Source organism: Hemibagrus wyckioides, linkage group LG29 (genome assembly GCF_019097595.1).
Source record: "Hemibagrus wyckioides isolate EC202008001 linkage group LG29, SWU_Hwy_1.0, whole genome shotgun sequence".
Lineage (NCBI taxonomy): Eukaryota > Metazoa > Chordata > Actinopteri > Siluriformes > Bagridae > Hemibagrus > Hemibagrus wyckioides.
The window spans coordinates 19,526,240-19,542,313 of record NC_080738.1 but is presented as its reverse complement, the minus strand read 5'-3'; the positions used below and the strand labels follow the sequence as shown (position 1 = coordinate 19,542,313).

The window sequence follows — 16,074 nt, the reverse complement described above, 5'->3', positions numbered from 1 at the left end:
CTCAAGCTGAGCGGAAATGAGGGCAAACACGTCAACGGCGCCGCCATGTTGGACAGGAAAAAGATCCTGATAATTTAATACATATTTTGAGCGCCATTGAGATTTTGTGCGTAAATAATAATAATACAGACACACTGTACAGCTCTTGTGGATAAGAATCACAAGCAGTGAAAAATAAAAAACAAAAGAAATTTGGCTTTTCACAGGTGAAGCCAGGTGCGACGGAGAGAGGGTGAGAGTGGATCTGTATAACAGGATGGAGGTATATTACTAATCTATAATATTATCAGGACAACATCACAGAGGTGTAATACCACACTGACGGGAGGAATAAAGGCCATAAAAATGAGAAATAATCGTTATTTATCAGCCAATTTTACCCACCGCCGGCCCCTTTTAACGACCCCCCCTCAGGTGTTTGGGTCAGTAAATCCGACGCTGAAGGTTGAGTTCATCTCGCGGCGTGGAAAAGAAAGAAACTACAGAAGATGAAGATGAAGCTCACATCGACTTCGCAACTTCTCAATAAAAAAGACAGGAGTGGAGAAGGATGGATAAAGAGCTGCACGAGGAAGACAGCTGACTCTGGTGAGTGTTTGTTATGTAAAAAGTGAGAGTAAAGTATAAGTCTTCTGGTCTAATTTTCCTTCAGCTCATTAGTTTGGTCAAAAGAAATTGTTTAGAAACGGTAAAAACTCTGACCATCTTATCCACAGACCGGACAGTCCAGCTCTCCTCCTCATGTCCTCTCAGGGAGCTTTCCCTCACCGCTGCTCTCACCACAGGCTTGATCATTAGGGATAAATGTACACAAATATCATCTATTTCCTTAATTTTTATATTTCACTAACGCTGATTTGTGACATTGTTCATTGTTAAGCGCTATTTAAATGAAATTTTAGAGAATTCAATTGAATTAGCCCACCCTTTGGTTCTGTGAAGAAGTACCGTAACATTTGGTGCTAGGCCCCTGTGCTAGGTCTCTGTTTTAGGCCCCTGTGCTAGGCCCCTGTGCTAGGTCTCTGTTTTAGGACCCTGTGCTAGGTCTCTGTGCCAGGCCCCTGTGCTAGGCCCCTGTGCTAGGCCCCTGTGCTAGGCCCCTGTGCTAGGCCCCTGTGCTAGGTCTCTGTGCTAGGTCTCTGTGCTAGGCCCCTGTGCTAGGTCTCTGTGCTAGGTCTCTGTGCTAGGCCCCTGTGCTAGGTCTCTGTGCTAGGTCTCTGTGCTAGGTCTCTGTGCTTGGTCCCTGTGCTTGGTCTCTGTGCTTGGTCCCTGTGTTAGGTCTCTGTGCTTGGTCCCTGTGCTTGGTCCCTGTGCTTGGTCCCTGTGCTAGGTCTCTGTGCCAGGCCCCTGTGCCAGGCCCCTGTGCTAGGCCCCTGTGCCAGGCCCCTGTGCTAGGCCCCTGTGCTAGGTCCCTGTGTTAGGTCTCTGTGCTTGGCCTCTGTGCTTGGTCCCTGTGTTAGGTCTCTGTGCTAGGTCTCTGTGCTAGGTCCTTGTGCTAGGTCCCTGTGTTAGGTCTCTGTGCCAGGCCCCTGTGCCAGGCCCCTGTGCTAGGTCTCTGTGCTTGGTCCCTGTGTTAGGTCTCTGTGCTAGGTCTCTGTGCTAGGTCTCTGTGCTTGGTCCCTGTGCTTGGTCTCTGTGCTTGGTCCCTGTGTTAGGTCTCTGTGCTTGGTCCCTGTGCTTGGTCCCTGTGCTTGGTCCCTGTGTTAGGTCTCTGTGCCAGGCCCCTGTGCCAGGCCCCTGTGCCAGGCCCCTGTGCCAGGCCCCTGTGCTAGGCCCCTGTGCTAGGTCCCTGTGTTAGGTCTCTGTGCTTGGCCTCTGTGCTTGGTCCCTGTGTTAGGTCTCTGTGCTAGGTCTCTGTGCTAGGTCCTTGTGCTAGGTCCCTGTGTTAGGTCTCTGTGCCAGGCCCCTGTGCCAGGCCCCTGTGCTAGGTCTCTGTGCTTGGTCCCTGTGTTAGGTCTCTGTGCTTGGTCTCTGTGCTTGGTCTCTGTGCTTGGTCCCCGTGTTAGGTCTCTGTGCTTGGTCCCTGTGTTAGGTCTCTGTGCTAGGTCTCTGTGCTTGGTCCCTATGCTTGGTCTCTGTGCTAGGTCTCTGTGCTAGGTCTCTGTGCTAGGTCCCTGTGCTAGGTCTCTGTGCTAGGTCTCTGTGCTTGGTCTCTGTGCTAGGTCTCTGTGCTTGGTCCCTGTGTTAGGTCTCTGTGCTAGGTCTCTGTGCTAGGTCTCTGTGCTTGGTCCCTGTGCTTGGTCTCTGTGCTTGGTCCCTGTGTTAGGTCTCTGTGCTTGGTCCCTGTGCTTGGTCCCTGTGCTTGGTCCCTGTGTTAGGTCTCTGTGCCAGGCCCCTGTGCCAGGCCCCTGTGCCAGGCCCCTGTGCCAGGCCCCTGTGCTAGGCCCCTGTGCTAGGTCCCTGTGTTAGGTCTCTGTGCTTGGCCTCTGTGCTTGGTCCCTGTGTTAGGTCTCTGTGCTAGGTCTCTGTGCTAGGTCCTTGTGCTAGGTCCCTGTGTTAGGTCTCTGTGCCAGGCCCCTGTGCCAGGCCCCTGTGCTAGGTCTCTGTGCTTGGTCCCTGTGTTAGGTCTCTGTGCTTGGTCTCTGTGCTTGGTCTCTGTGCTTGGTCCCCGTGTTAGGTCTCTGTGCTTGGTCCCTGTGTTAGGTCTCTGTGCTAGGTCTCTGTGCTTGGTCCCTATGCTTGGTCTCTGTGCTAGGTCTCTGTGCTAGGTCCCTGTGCTAGGTCTCTGTGCTAGGTCTCTGTGCTTGGTCTCTGTGCTAGGTCTCTGTGCTAGGCCCCTGTGTTAGGTCTCTGTGCTTGGTCCCTGTGCTTGGTCTCTGTGTGAAGCTCTGTATAGGTGAGCGTTCCTCGATGAGGACCTTAATGATGAGTTAACACTGGGCAAAAATGTGTTTTTATTTCTGTTTAGTTTTGAACATGAGCTCAGGTCTTAGTTGATTATAATTTGTGTTCTTATTCCCGCTGTACAGTACTGCTTTCATGGTTTATTTTTTTTTTTTTAGGACTTATGGTCAGTACAAAAGCAAGTACACTCACTTCATAACCAGCGTGGGGTTGAGTACTGATGGAGCTGTTCAGTATTCTTTGGACCTGATGTGAGTTTTGTAAAGTGAGAGGATTTAATAATAGAATACATCACTGGCCTTTTAGTGGACTCCTAGAGCTCAGGCAGCACCGGCAGGCAGGTAAACCTGTTACCATGGGGTCAAGAGTTTTGGACAGGTAGTCACTTAGGCCATGCTCCTGGGCCAGGATGCCCACAGGGGTCAACCTGCTGTCATTTATATAGATCTTTGTTGGGCCGGGATGTACTAGAAATTATTTGAGGTGTCTGAAGACATTAGCCAAAGCTTCACTGTGTACTGCGTCAGCTATATATGGTTAAAGTGACCAGTAAGAGCTTCCAGACTGCTGTTCAGTCTGGTTTGTCTAGGCTGTTTATGGAGCATGCAGACTTCAAAATCTTGTCCAGCAGGTACAGTCAGGGACAAAAGAGTGACAAACGTTCACCAGGCCCAGGAATCTACAGGGACTTTTCTTTATCTTTGCAGGAAGGACGTTCTGGATAACCTGACCACAGTCAGCGGAGAGCTGACCCTGTCCTTGAGACAAAGTGAAACCCAGGTAATTTACAGAGGTTGACAGAGCTGTAAAGCCTGTGAGGCTCTAAAATCAAAATCAAAATACTTTATTAATCCCTCAGGAAAAACCCCTGGCATGATATGTGAAGAGTTGCAGCAGTTCTTGATGGAACAGGGGCTCATTTTCACCAAAGAGCAGCAGACAACCTGAGGCAGGAGTGAAATCTGAAAGTGCTTCATGAACCACATGAGAGTCTACAAAACCCTGAGTCAGGTGGGTCCAAACACACTGCTCATGTTTTAAAGTAAAGTCAAATAAAGTGTACAGCTCTGGGTGTCAAGGCACACTAATAAAGGCAGAACGTATTTCAGTAACAGGAAAATGTGTGTGTTTATACGGCAGAGTGTGTTATTATGGAGAGAAGGTGTAACACCTAGTTCCAAGATTAAAGAGCTCTACCTAGAAACTTGACCAGTGCATGAGAAATAATGAGAGATTTATAAAAAAAAATAAAATAAAACATACACTATATTTCAAAAGTTTTGGGACACCCCTCCAAATCATTGAACTCAGGTGTTCCAATCACTTCCATGGCCACAGTTGTATAAACTCCAGCACCTAAGCATGCAGACTGTTTCTACACACATTTGTGAAAGAATGGGTCGCTCTCAGGAGATCGGTGAATTCAGGCATGGTACTGTGATAGGTTTCCACCTGTGCAATAAGTCCATTCGTGAAATTTCCTCACTACTAAATATTCCACAATCAACTGTTAGTGGAAGCATTTGGGAACAGCAGAAACTCAGTCATGAAGTGGTAGTCCACGTAAAATCACAGAGCAGGGTCAGCGCATGCTGAGGAACACAGTGTGCAGAAGTCACCAACTTTCTGCAGAATCAACAGCTACAGACATCCAAACATCATGTGGCCTTCAGATTAGCTAATGATCAGTGTATAGAGAGCTTCATGGAACGGGTTTCCATTGCCAAGGAGCTGCATCCAAGCCTTACATCAGCAAGTGCAAAGCGCGGGATGCTCTAGAGCAGCGGAGACGTGTTCTCTGGTGACCAATCACGCTTCTTTGTCTGTCAGTCCGATGAGTCTGGGTTTGGCGGTTGCCAGGAGAACGCTACTTGCCTGACTGCAAGTTTAGTAGAGGGGGCATTATTGTGTGTGCAAAATTAAAGGAACTCTTAATGCTTCAGCTTCATACCAAGACATTTTGGACAATTTCCTGCTCCCGACTTTGTGGGAACAATTTGGGGATGACCCCTTCCTGTTCCAACATGACTGCACACCAGTGACCAAAGCAAGGTCCATAAAGACATGGATGAGTGAGTTTGGTGTGGAGGAACTTGACTGGCCTGCACAGAGTCCTGACCTCAACCCCATAGAACACCTTTAGGATGAATTAGAGCGGAGACTGTGAACCAGGCCTTCTCGTCCAACATCAGTGCCTGACCTCAGAAATGCGCTTCTTCTAGAGGAACAGTCAAAAATTCCCATAAACGCACTCGTAAACCTTGTGGAAAGCCTTCCCAGAAGAGTTGAAGCTGTTATAGCTGCAAAGAGTGGGACAACTCCATATTGAACCCTACGGATTAAGAACAGGACGTCATTAAAATTCATGTGCATGTAACAGCAGAAGTCCCAAAACTTTTGGCAATATACTGTGTTTACAAAATGTGTGCACTCCCAAGTAGCAGGAAACTGACATTTTTGGATATATTGTGAGATTTTTTTAGGAAAAAAAAAAAAAAATGTCGACTCCGGTGGGACTCGAACCCACAACCTTTGAATCACTACTCCAGTGTTTGACTAGAAGTCCAATGCGCTATCCATTGCGCCACGGAGCCACCTGTTGCTTGTTTGAGGAATTGTATATATGAAGATACTACACTGAGGCGTCTGCGTGATGAACGATAGCCGTACAGTTAAACACTGTTAATAAAATATAACCAGACTTCTCCGTATACATATTTCTAATCTAATCCGATATCACACTCTAAACGTCACCTTTTCTGGCTCAAGCCTTTAAAAAATGTAATGATTTGACATCCTTATAAAACCGACACGGATTAGTGATGTGTAATTAGCGCCCTCTGGCGGCCACACAGCATCTCTGCAGCGTCGTATGGCACAGCATGCCATATTTTTTTTCCTTTTGTCTGCACACGCTAGGGAACAATACTGAATATAATCTTGATTCCAAGTATAAAGACAAACAAATATATATATATATAATGCATTTATTTGTATATAATGTATTTATTTATTTATTAGATTTGAGGTTCTCTTCTGGGAACTGTGATCTCCTTATAACCCTGAAGCCCGGATAGCTCAGTCGGTAGAGCATCAGACTTTTAATCTGAGGGTCCAGGGTTCAAGTCCCTGTTCGGGCGCATGCTTTTTTTTTTTTTTTCTCCTCCTCCTAAAAATATTTTCACATGTTGAATTTTAAACACTAAATTAAAGCGTTATTTTACATTTAAAGGTAACAAGTGCTTTCAATTACACTGCTCAAAATTAAGGGAACATTTAATACACAAAGTTAATGAGATAGTTAACTAGTGTTCATCACAACAAACTTTGTTGGCATGACAGATTTTGAAAAGATGTGACATTACTATAACACTCAATGCTTTTAACCTCACTGAGCCAAGGTTCTGATATACACTATATTGCCAAAAGTATTGGGACACCCCTCCAAATCATTGAGTTCAGGTGTTGTTTTTCAGGTTTTGGGCTCGGCCCCTTAGTTCCAGTGAAAGGAACTCTTAATGCTTCAGCTTCATACCAAGACATTTTGGACAATTTCATGCTCTTTGTGGGAACAGTTTGGGGATGACCCCTTCCTGTTCCAACATGACTGCACACCAGTGACCAAAGCAAGGTCCATAAAGACATGGATGAGTGAGTTTGGTGTGGAGGAACTTGACTGGCCTGCACAGAGTCCTGACCTCAACCCCATAGAACATAGTGTATATCAGGTGTCTATGTTGTGGTCATTTTGTGATTCCACCAGTTTCACGTCAGGCGCACGTGACAGCCTTGAATACTCACAACACAGCTCTTTCGTTGTGTCAAACATTTTAATATGTGTTTCTGTAATTTTCTTTTATTCCACTTAATGTTGAATAGGTAGACAGATGGGGTGCCAATACTTTTAGAGTTGTGCAGATCCACCAGTCTGATCAGTTAGAAAATAATGTGGTCCATGATCTCCAGGTGAATTTACAGAGAGACCTGATGATGTGAGGAGAGCTCACAGCCATGTCTGAACTTCATGAGGAAGAATCACAGTAGAAATATACTTTTATACAATAGAAATACTTTTAATTTCATGTTTTTCATCACAGGCGTCATGTTGACAAGTTTAAAAATGCAGATTATTCATCTCCAACCTTCATCAGACGCAATCTCACACACACACACACACACACCTAACAAGTCGGAAAAATAAGAAAATGACAGTTTTATGATGGATTAAAATAATTATAAGCCCTAAATATCCTCACACACACACAGACACACACAGACACACACACACATGATCTCTGTGGACAGCGACGCATTGGGTGAAGTAACTTCTACCTGGACAAGGCAGTGATCCTGAAAAATAAAGAGTAACATCACAGAGGTTATTAGAAGAGACGAAGCATCATTAAATCTTAAAAAAATATCCTGATATAAATTTTGGCCCTATAACCCCTGCATAACTGGTGTGATCACTAGCATTTCAGCATGACTGTGTGTGTGTGTGTTGAACACTCACTGTAGTTTCTCCTGCAGCTGCTCGAGCCTCTGCCGGTCGACGTAGCGAGAGAAGAGAGAGAGGAGGTTGGGAGGGGTGAAGAGAGGAGGAGAGAGAGAGGAGGAAGGAACCTGTATCAGCTCCCTTGTCACGGAGAACACCAGTTCCGTCCTGAGACACACCGGACCACAACGTTACACACGGCGCATCACAGAAGAGGAGGAGGAGTGTTAGTGATTCGGGGTAAATGGTGTGACGGTGAACTCACCAGCGATTATCATCCATGAGCTGACAGTTAGGATCAGAGCTCTGCATTCTCTCTCCTTCACTCAGGATCAGGTAAAGCAGCGTCACGCCAAACTGGAAAAACCGAGAGGTCAAAATCAATCAACCACACTGACTTACACTCTGTGTGTGTGTGTGTGTGTGTGTGAGAGAGAGAGAGAGAGAGAGAGAGAGAGAGAGAGAGAATTACTTTATTTTGCAGCACTCGAGGGAAGTGACCCTCACCCCCCTGAAGCTCCTGCAGCAGATCAGTGAGGGTGGAGCTGGACATGGACTGAATCACACCTGCTGCCGGCTCCACCAACCAGCACAGCACCTACACACACACACACACACACACACACACACACACACTTACTACTACACTTCATGAGGACATGGCAGTGTTATCTGACACACTAATGGCCGAGTTGCGTTATTGGAAGATTTGGTGCACTCTGCACTTAACATTTAGTCACCATTTTCTGTCGTTTTGTGGGCGGGGCTAAAGGCGTGTACGGCACTTACCCGTTTACATCACCGTGGTGTTTCTTATGTAAGATATAGTGTGCTGACAGAAACAGTGGGGGGAAAAATAGGTCATGTCATTGGAAGTGGGTGTGGCTACCTGATCCTGCTTGTCCTTCTTGGCCAGAGCAGGAAGATTGCGAGCGACTCCCATGATGACCGCAGCAGCTTGGGATGAAGACAGGAAAGGGAGGAGCCTAGCAATGAGGCGTTTTCCTTTACGCACCGACATGATCATGAGACACTGCGCATCACTCACTCTGCACGCACACACGCGCACACACACACACACACACCAGTGGATAAAAGTTCCTTCATTATGATCGGTGTAAATGACACTAACACACATCGTCCAGTCTCCTCACCGGTCATCCCACTCTTTCTCCCTCAGAGAGTTGAAGAGCTGCAGTGTGTTGGTTTTGTGCTGCTCCAGGAGAGCTTCTCTCTCCTCCTCTGGAGTCTGGATAAATTTCTTCTCAAAGTCCTGCACCTCCAGCAGCAGACTGTACATCTACAAGAGATCAAGAACACACAAGACAGTTACAGCACAGGTACACCGTCCACTAAAGACCATTCTGTCCACTCCTCACTGAGTATTACACAAAAACCCAACAGGCGTTACTATTATGTCAATGATTTTATGTCATGTAGTGGTGATTTGCACCGATTTATAGTGACCATGCTAGTGAGAGGGAAATGAGACCAATACTTCCCTAGTGACTGGACACTGTTACTACATCACAGGACAAGCGGCCTCCAGGCAGAACTTTTACACAATAACACGTTTTGTCTGGACTTCAGGTGAGTCAAATATCAAAAGTTTCGGTGCTGACCATCAGTCTGAATTTTCTCACCTTCTCCACAGTGTAGAGGATCTGTCGTCTCTTATTCCACACCTGTTTCTCTCTCTTCTCCTAAACAAATCCAATATTATATTTAGGCAAAAGATACGAATCAGACACAAACAAATGATAAGAAGAGCGAGACAGCGCTCTGACCTCATCATCAGAGCGACTGGTCACCACAGCGTCGATCATCTTCCTGGGATTGTTCACACTGGACACGGTGAGTTTACCCAGAGAACCAGCGAACTGCACTGTACACACATCGGAATATTTTAAATCACTTCTGCTTCAGAGCAGCAAATAGACTCTGATGAGCTTCTGTGAAAGTAGAGAAGTGTGTGTGTGTTTACCTGGGCGATAGGTGTGCTCAATCTTAGCCACCTGAGGAGTGATGAGTTTGGTGGTGTGCTCCTTCCTGCTGCTGTCTCGGTCTCGCTCCTGACGCTTCTCCATCTTTTCATAATAATTCTAAACGTTTACAATTAACACCAAGTTAAAGGTCAGGTCAGGCCAGATCTGAAGTCCTACAATGTGTGTGTGTGTACCTGGTAGTAGTAGTCGTCCAGGTAAGGGTCAGTGCTCTGCAGTTGCATCATCTGAATGCGGGCCACCCAGTCCTTCTCCTTCTGAGTCATCAGATTACTGTAAGGGTCCCTGATCCTCCGGTCACCCCCTCCACCTCTCGCACCACCACTGAGCACAGAAAGAGAGAGAGAGAATAAAGAACAAAGCTCAGTGTCTCAGTAAGCTCTAAACCTGTTATTGTTGCTACAATCTGCATTCACAATGTCTACTGATTCTATGTGAAGTGGGCGGGGCTAATCTGGAGTAAAAGCTGACGTGTTTAACAAAACTTGACCTTCATGCTGAACTGCTTCATCAGGTTAAGCAGCCTCACCATCAGTTGAACTCTAACCTGGTGAGCAACTGAATGCTAGCAAACATAGCAAACATGTCTACTATAATATAACAGGATGCTGCTACACTGAAATTAATCAATCAATCCAGTCTGTCAATCCAGCAAGCTCATTAGAATACTAGGACACGCCCATGAGATTTAAGCGTCGGCGTCACTGAATGATGATCAGGACACATTGGTAACACACCCTCTGCTCTGCATCCTCTGTGTAAGCATCCTGCGGTGCTGGGGGTGGAGGTGGGTTGTGTTGTGGCGGATAGGGGCGTGGCTAGACAAAGGAGCATGGTTAGGATGAGGGCCATGAGGGCCCACTCGAGGAGGTGGCTGCCCAAAATAAGGCCTAAAGCCTCCAGCAGCACCAGGCAGCATGGGAGGAGCAGGACCAGCACCCCGGGGGAACGGACCCACCTGGAGGAGACACGGAGGAGAGAGAGAGAGAGAGAGAAAGGAAGGAAGAGAGAGAGTTACAGTTACATAAACTGTAAGATATGAGCTATAGCTTTGTTGAGGTTTATATGGTGACTGCTGGTGATGCTTTAGAGGATGGTGTGTTACCTGAGAGTTGAGCAGTTGAGCTCGCTGTATCTGAGACAGAACAGGAGCGACTCCGGCTGGGAACGGAGGACGACACAGAGGAGAGTTCTGAAAGAGAGAAATAAGGTAAAAAAAAGTCTCTCTAACTCACTTACATAAAATTATATTACTACACACAATACAGCTGTTCTGGTAAGGATGAAATGAAGTGTGTGTGTCTTACGGTGATGTTCAGCAGGGTGTTGGGCGAGAGGCGCTCGGGGAAGGGAGGAGGGTAACGGTGAGGAACTGGAGCTCTCACGTGCACTGCAGTGGGATGGTGGATCTGAGGAGAGAGAACACACACACACACACACACACACACTGTTTAGACCGGTTATAGCAGCAGTGCACTCGGTATGATTGAGGCCAGTTCTGTTCCATATTGAAACAGTTTTCCTTTTCTTTTTTCTCCTGTTTTGATTTGATCAGATGTGCTCAATCTCCAAATGTACCTGCTGATTCAGGGCGTGGCTCATGGGCTGTTTGGGCGGAGTTCCGATAGGTATCGCCCTTACAGGTGGACTACCAATTACAGGCGAGGATGCCCTAGGGGGCGGGACTCTTTCAGACAAATCCCGCCCCTCCTCCCTGCTGATTGGAGGAGTCCGTTTTGGAAGCTCTTTCATCATGGACAACAGCGGAGAGTCCTGTGAGGGGAAAAAAAAAAGAATATGTATGTAAAACATCATTATTTATTAGCATTAAACTGAGAATGAAGTTTGTGTGTGTGTTTTACCTCCATGTGTGTAACAAGTCCATGTGCAACACTAACAGGACCAAAGCCCATGTTGTTCTCCCAAATACTGTGTGAGTTCACCTGTTAAAGAACAAGCAGTCAGTATTATTCTTTGTGTGTGTGTGTGTGTGTGTGTGTGTGTGTGTGTGAGAGAGAGAGAGAGATGATTCGAACCTGCTGTAGTGGCACCGTCCCCCTGTGCAGGAGGTGTTGTTGTTGCTGGTAGCTGAGCAGCGGGCGAGGCACGCCACTCAAACCTGGAGGAAGAGTCTGGTTGGAAGGCTCCGATGGTGGGAGGCGGGATCTGTCTGGCTCGGCCGCACCCACCTCCGCGATGGCGGGATCCGAGTCGAGGATGAGGTGAGCCAGAGACTCGGCCAGGTCACCCCCAGCCTTGTCCTCGGAGCCGAGCGGAGAGAGGGAGGGAATAGGGAGAGGGGGGAGAGATGAGGGAAGAGGGATGCTCTCGGGTGGAGGAGGGACGACAGAGGACACATCACCACCTCCCAGCAACCCGTCTCTCTCATCCAGCTCTGCCAGTCGCGCATGCTCCTCCTGCCAGTCATCATCTGTACACACACAGAGAGAGAGAGAGAAAAACAGTGAGTGTGAAAGATATTGTGATAGTGTGTGTGTGTGAGAGAGAGAGTCTGAGAGAGAGAGTGTGTGTGAGCGAGAGAGAGTCTGAGAGAGTGTGTGTGTGTGTGTGAGCGAGAGTCTGAGAGAGAGAGTGTGTGTGTGAGAGCGAGAGTCTGAGAGAGAGTGTGTGTGTGTGAGAGCGAGAGTCTGAGAGAGAGAGTGTGTGTGTGTGTGAGAGAGTCTGAGAGAGAGAGTGTGTGTGTGTGTGAGTCTGAGAGAGAGAGAGTGTGTGTGTGTGTGAGAGAGTCAGAGAGAGAGAGTGTGTGTGTGTGTGAGAGAGTCTGAGAGAGAGAGAGTGTGTGTGTGTGTGAGAGAGTCTGAGAGAGAGAGAGTGTGTGTGTGTGTGTGTGAGAGTCTGAGAGAGAGAGTGTGTGTGTGTGAGAGAGTCTGAGAGAGAGAGTGTGTGTGTGTGTGAGAGAGTCTGAGAGAGAGAGTGTGTGTGTGTGTGAGAGAGTCTGAGAGAGAGAGTGTGTGTGTGTGTGAGAGAGTCTGAGAGAGAGTGTGTGTGTGTGTGAGAGAGTCTGAGAGAGAGAGTGTGTGTGTGTGTGAGAGAGTCTGAGAGAGAGAGAGTGTGTGTGTGTGAGAGAGTCTGAGAGAGAGAGAGTGTGTGTGTGTGTGAGAGAGTCTGAGAGAGAGAGAGTGTGTGTGTGTGTGTGAGAGAGTCTGAGAGAGAGAGAGTGTGTGTGTGTGTGTGAGAGTCTGAGAGAGAGAGTGTGTGTGTGTGAGAGTCTGAGAGAGAGAGTGTGTGTGTGTGAGAGAGTCTGAGAGAGAGAGTGTGTGTGTGTGAGAGAGTCTGAGAGAGAGAGTGTGTGTGTGTGAGAGAGTCTGAGAGAGAGAGTGTGTGTGTGTGAGAGAGTCTGAGAGAGAGAGTGTGTGTGTGTGAGAGAGTCTGAGAGAGAGAGTGTGTGTGTGTGAGAGAGTCTGAGAGAGAGAGTGTGTGTGTGTGAGAGAGTCTGAGAGAGAGAGTGTGTGTGTGTGAGAGAGTCTGAGAGAGAGAGTGTGTGTGTGAGAGAGTCTGAGAGAGAGAGTGTGTGTGTGTGAGAGAGTCTGAGAGAGAGAGTGTGTGTGTGTGAGAGAGTCTGAGAGAGAGAGTGTGTGTGTGTGAGAGAGTCTGAGAGAGAGAGTGTGTGTGTGTGAGAGAGTCTGAGAGAGAGAGTGTGTGTGTGTGAGAGAGTCTGAGAGAGAGTGTGTGTGTGTGTGTGTGAGAGTCTGAGAGAGAGAGTGTGTGTGTGTGTGAGAGTCTGAGAGAGAGTGTGTGTGTGTGAGAGTCTGAGAGAGAGAGTGTGTGTGTGTGTGAGAGTCTGAGAGAGAGAGTGTGTGTGTGTGTGAGAGTCTGAGAGAGAGTGTGTGTGTGTGTGAGAGTCTGAGAGAGAGTGTGTGTGTGTGTGAGAGTCTGAGAGAGAGTGTGTGTGTGTGTGTGTGTGAGAGTCTGAGAGAGAGAGTGTGTGTGTGAGAGAGAGTGCGTGAGAGAGAGTGTGAGAGAGAGAGCGTGAGAGAGTGTGAGAGAGAGTGTGAGAGAGAGAGAGTGCGAGAGAGAGAGTGCGAGAGAGAGAGTGCGAGAGAGAGAGTGCGAGAGAGAGAGTGCGAGAGAGAGTGTGAGAGAGAGAGTGCGAGAGAGAGTGTGTGAGCGTGAGAGAGAGATCTGATATTAACTACAATGAGCACTCTACTATGTCCAGAATAAAGCAGTGTGCGTCATGTTGTAGTAGTAAAATAATCAATGTCAGGACAGTGTGATGAAGCAGATCCACTGTTACTGCCCTGATTATTTTCCTCTAACAGAAAGCCTCCTAGTCTTACACCACAACAATTTAATGACAATATTTAATATAGTAAAAAATGACACACTGTACTTCATCAGTTTATAATCACATGTAATGTACTGCTGTACACTGAGCGGTGAAACGCTCCATCCTGATATTATCCGTCTTTAACATTAATGGTCAGAGCTTGTTACTGGTTTGTGTATTCACTGTGTAGGGTCAAGCTGAATAAACCCAAGTGCAGTCATGATGTTAAATCCTGCTTCTGAAAGAGGTGTGTGAACACTGTAGGTTTACCGATCGCTCCAGCACCGAACGTGTCATCGTTAAACTGGTCAATTTCATCTTCTTCCTCTACCAGACCCTCCTCCTCCTCCTCCAGGGTGCAGTCATCATCAAAAGACTGGAGGTGAGCAGAGAAACACACAACATGATGAAGAGAACCAGAGAATCGTCTCTTAAACTCTCACACACCATTTCAGCTGCGTTCACACCGTCAGGCTGATTGAACAAATCAGATTTATTTATTCCTTGCCTCAGTGTGACACAGGTTCACGTCAAATACAGATACATGGGCCACTTGAACTGAGATGAAAATTTACATATAGTCTCTGAAACTGTGTCTGGGTGTCCATTCATATCAGAATCACACCGGTCTGCCGGTGGTCAGTGTGACCATAACCCACATCCGGGATATCCTCTACCTGAGATTTCTCTCTCTCCATCAGATTTCAGATGGAGTGCGATTCCCACCGACTCCCAGCACACTGCATGAACATCTCAGAACTTCGGTCACCTCAAATAAAAACTAATCGTACTCTAACAATGCAAAACTAAATATATTCATCCAGTCAGTGTCCAGGAGAACGTAACCTGGCAACCTGCAAGTGTACTGTATCCCCTTAGCTGTCCAGGATGATGTGATGAGGCGTGTTAAATAAATATAATCCTATTGTACTTTACTTTTTTCCATTAAAATGTAATGATCAGTAAAACATCTGCCCTGTAGAGAGATTGAACAGAATGAGAATATTCTCAGCAGGGTTTTTCTTTCTAAAATAATATTTCTGTTAGATGTCTGTAGATTATAGATATTCTACTGTGGATTAAATAATTTCTTATAATGATTTCAGATATTAATACGATAGTAAAGAATGTTAGTTAACCTGTTTAGCTAGCTAACAAAAGTTAACAGCCTCCATGATGCATGTACATTCACAGCTGCAGGTTAAACACCTTAATGTTTATTATAATTAAAACTTTAATTAATTTAAAGAAGATTTGTTTTGTCCATGAACCGTGTCGGAAATCCCGGTCTCTGATTTCCACTTTCGTTAAAAGTGACACCGGTGTTCATATTAGCTTAGGCCTTTTCCCGCCCGTATTTCCACAAATCCCGCCCCTACCGCTGTGATTGGCCAGTTCCTCATACTCACAAACGTCCATTCGACACGATGTGTGTATGTATTATCGAGTAACCAATCACAAAGCGGGATCCGGGGTTTGTCTGAAAACGGGTGGGAAAAGTAACAAAGATCTCACAACACTGCCACCGTTAAGGCTAGCCAGGTTTAGCCGGTTGTGCTCGTAAACAATGACACGCAAACAACCTCGCGCCTGGGAAAACTGTGCGTTCGATCACACGACACAAACAACGGACACGAAGAGCGACATAAACGAGAGGATTTACCTGAAAACGGAACATGTATCGTCTCAGAAATGTTAGCTAGCTCGATTTCCCCCCTCCGTGCATGTTACGCAGCTCACAGCTTTCCGTGAACGCGCGTACAGTCGCGAGATCGGGAACGCGCCTCAGGCTGCCATTTTTCTACGTGACGTTACCATAACGTCAAACGCAAAGGGCGGTACCAAAAAGGACGGTACCAAATAAGGACTGTACCAAAAAAACCCCAAAACACCACATCACTGAGCTGTGAGTGAAGAGGGGAGGACAGGAAGTGACGATTTTCAGGATGGGAGAGATATAACTTTGAACATTGTGACGTGGGATTTATATCTCATGACTTTACACACCAAATATCAATTAGTGTCCTTTCACTAATCATAATAGTCATTAGTGATGCTCTAAAACTCTTAAAGATGTAATTTACCTAAACACTGATGTGACATAGCATGGAAATTGGGAAGGACTGGGATGAGGATGTTCCCCTGTGCTGTCCATGATGCTGTGCTCTTGAATTTAGTCCATCTGAGCATTTAAGGTCCTACAGGACATGAAATATCAGTTGAGATTAATGTCTGAGAGAATCGGCAATGAAGTTACCCAGCTATCGCCTGCAGACACTGACCCAGAATCTGATACCATGTTACATTCACTACTGCAGACCTGGAAGAAGCGTATGAAGAGAACGGAAACTGAGCCTTTTTAAGGTAATGAAGGAGATGATTATAAACGTGGGAGAAAACACTACATACTTTTATAACTTAGAAAAAAAGAATTATGAATC

The 16,074-nt window shown here is 46.6% G+C and overlaps 1 protein-coding gene, 1 long non-coding RNA gene and 2 other non-coding genes across 4 annotated transcripts; 2 read left to right on the top strand and 2 right to left on the bottom strand.

Annotated features, from left to right (window-relative positions):
* Window positions 1–29: 29 nt before the first annotated feature.
* On the top strand, window positions 30–3,849 carry LOC131349034 (uncharacterized). Its single transcript, XR_009204028.1, has 3 exons — window positions 30–588; window positions 3,552–3,624; window positions 3,704–3,849. It is a non-coding gene; the product is annotated as an uncharacterized LOC131349034 (long non-coding RNA).
* A 1,497-nt stretch (window positions 3,850–5,346) lies between these two features.
* trnar-ucu (transfer RNA arginine (anticodon UCU)) lies at window positions 5,347–5,438 on the bottom strand. Its single transcript is given in 2 exon segments — window positions 5,347–5,382; window positions 5,402–5,438. It is a non-coding gene; the product is annotated as a tRNA-Arg (tRNA).
* Window positions 5,439–5,911: 473 nt separating this feature from the next.
* trnak-uuu (transfer RNA lysine (anticodon UUU)) lies at window positions 5,912–5,984 on the top strand. The gene has a single exon. It is a non-coding gene; the product is annotated as a tRNA-Lys (tRNA).
* Window positions 5,985–6,956: 972 nt separating this feature from the next.
* patl1 (PAT1 homolog 1, processing body mRNA decay factor) lies at window positions 6,957–15,436 on the bottom strand. Its single transcript, XM_058384641.1, has 18 exons — window positions 15,297–15,436; window positions 13,904–14,009; window positions 11,379–11,773; window positions 11,205–11,285; window positions 10,921–11,115; window positions 10,650–10,751; window positions 10,448–10,534; window positions 10,080–10,300; window positions 9,519–9,666; window positions 9,324–9,441; window positions 9,127–9,224; window positions 8,983–9,042; window positions 8,494–8,639; window positions 8,229–8,388; window positions 7,812–7,937; window positions 7,605–7,696; window positions 7,358–7,507; window positions 6,957–7,194 (listed from the first exon to the last, which is right to left on the bottom strand). The coding sequence occupies exons 1-18, from the start codon at window positions 15,309–15,311 to the stop codon at window positions 7,173–7,175; spliced, it is 2,322 nt and encodes a 773-aa protein (XP_058240624.1). The 5' UTR covers window positions 15,312–15,436; the 3' UTR covers window positions 6,957–7,172.
* Window positions 15,437–16,074: the final 638 nt, after the last annotated feature.

Excerpts from the sequence above, each read along its gene's own strand:
- patl1 (XM_058384641.1), bottom strand. Across the intron at positions 7,938-8,228 it reads AGAAGGACAAGCAGGATCAG|GTGCTGTGCTGGTTGGTGGA; the intron begins GTAGCCACACCC and ends GTGTGTGTGTAG. Across the intron at positions 7,508-7,604 it reads CTCATGGATGATAATCGCTG|GACGGAACTGGTGTTCTCCG; the intron begins GTGAGTTCACCG and ends GGTGTGTCTCAG.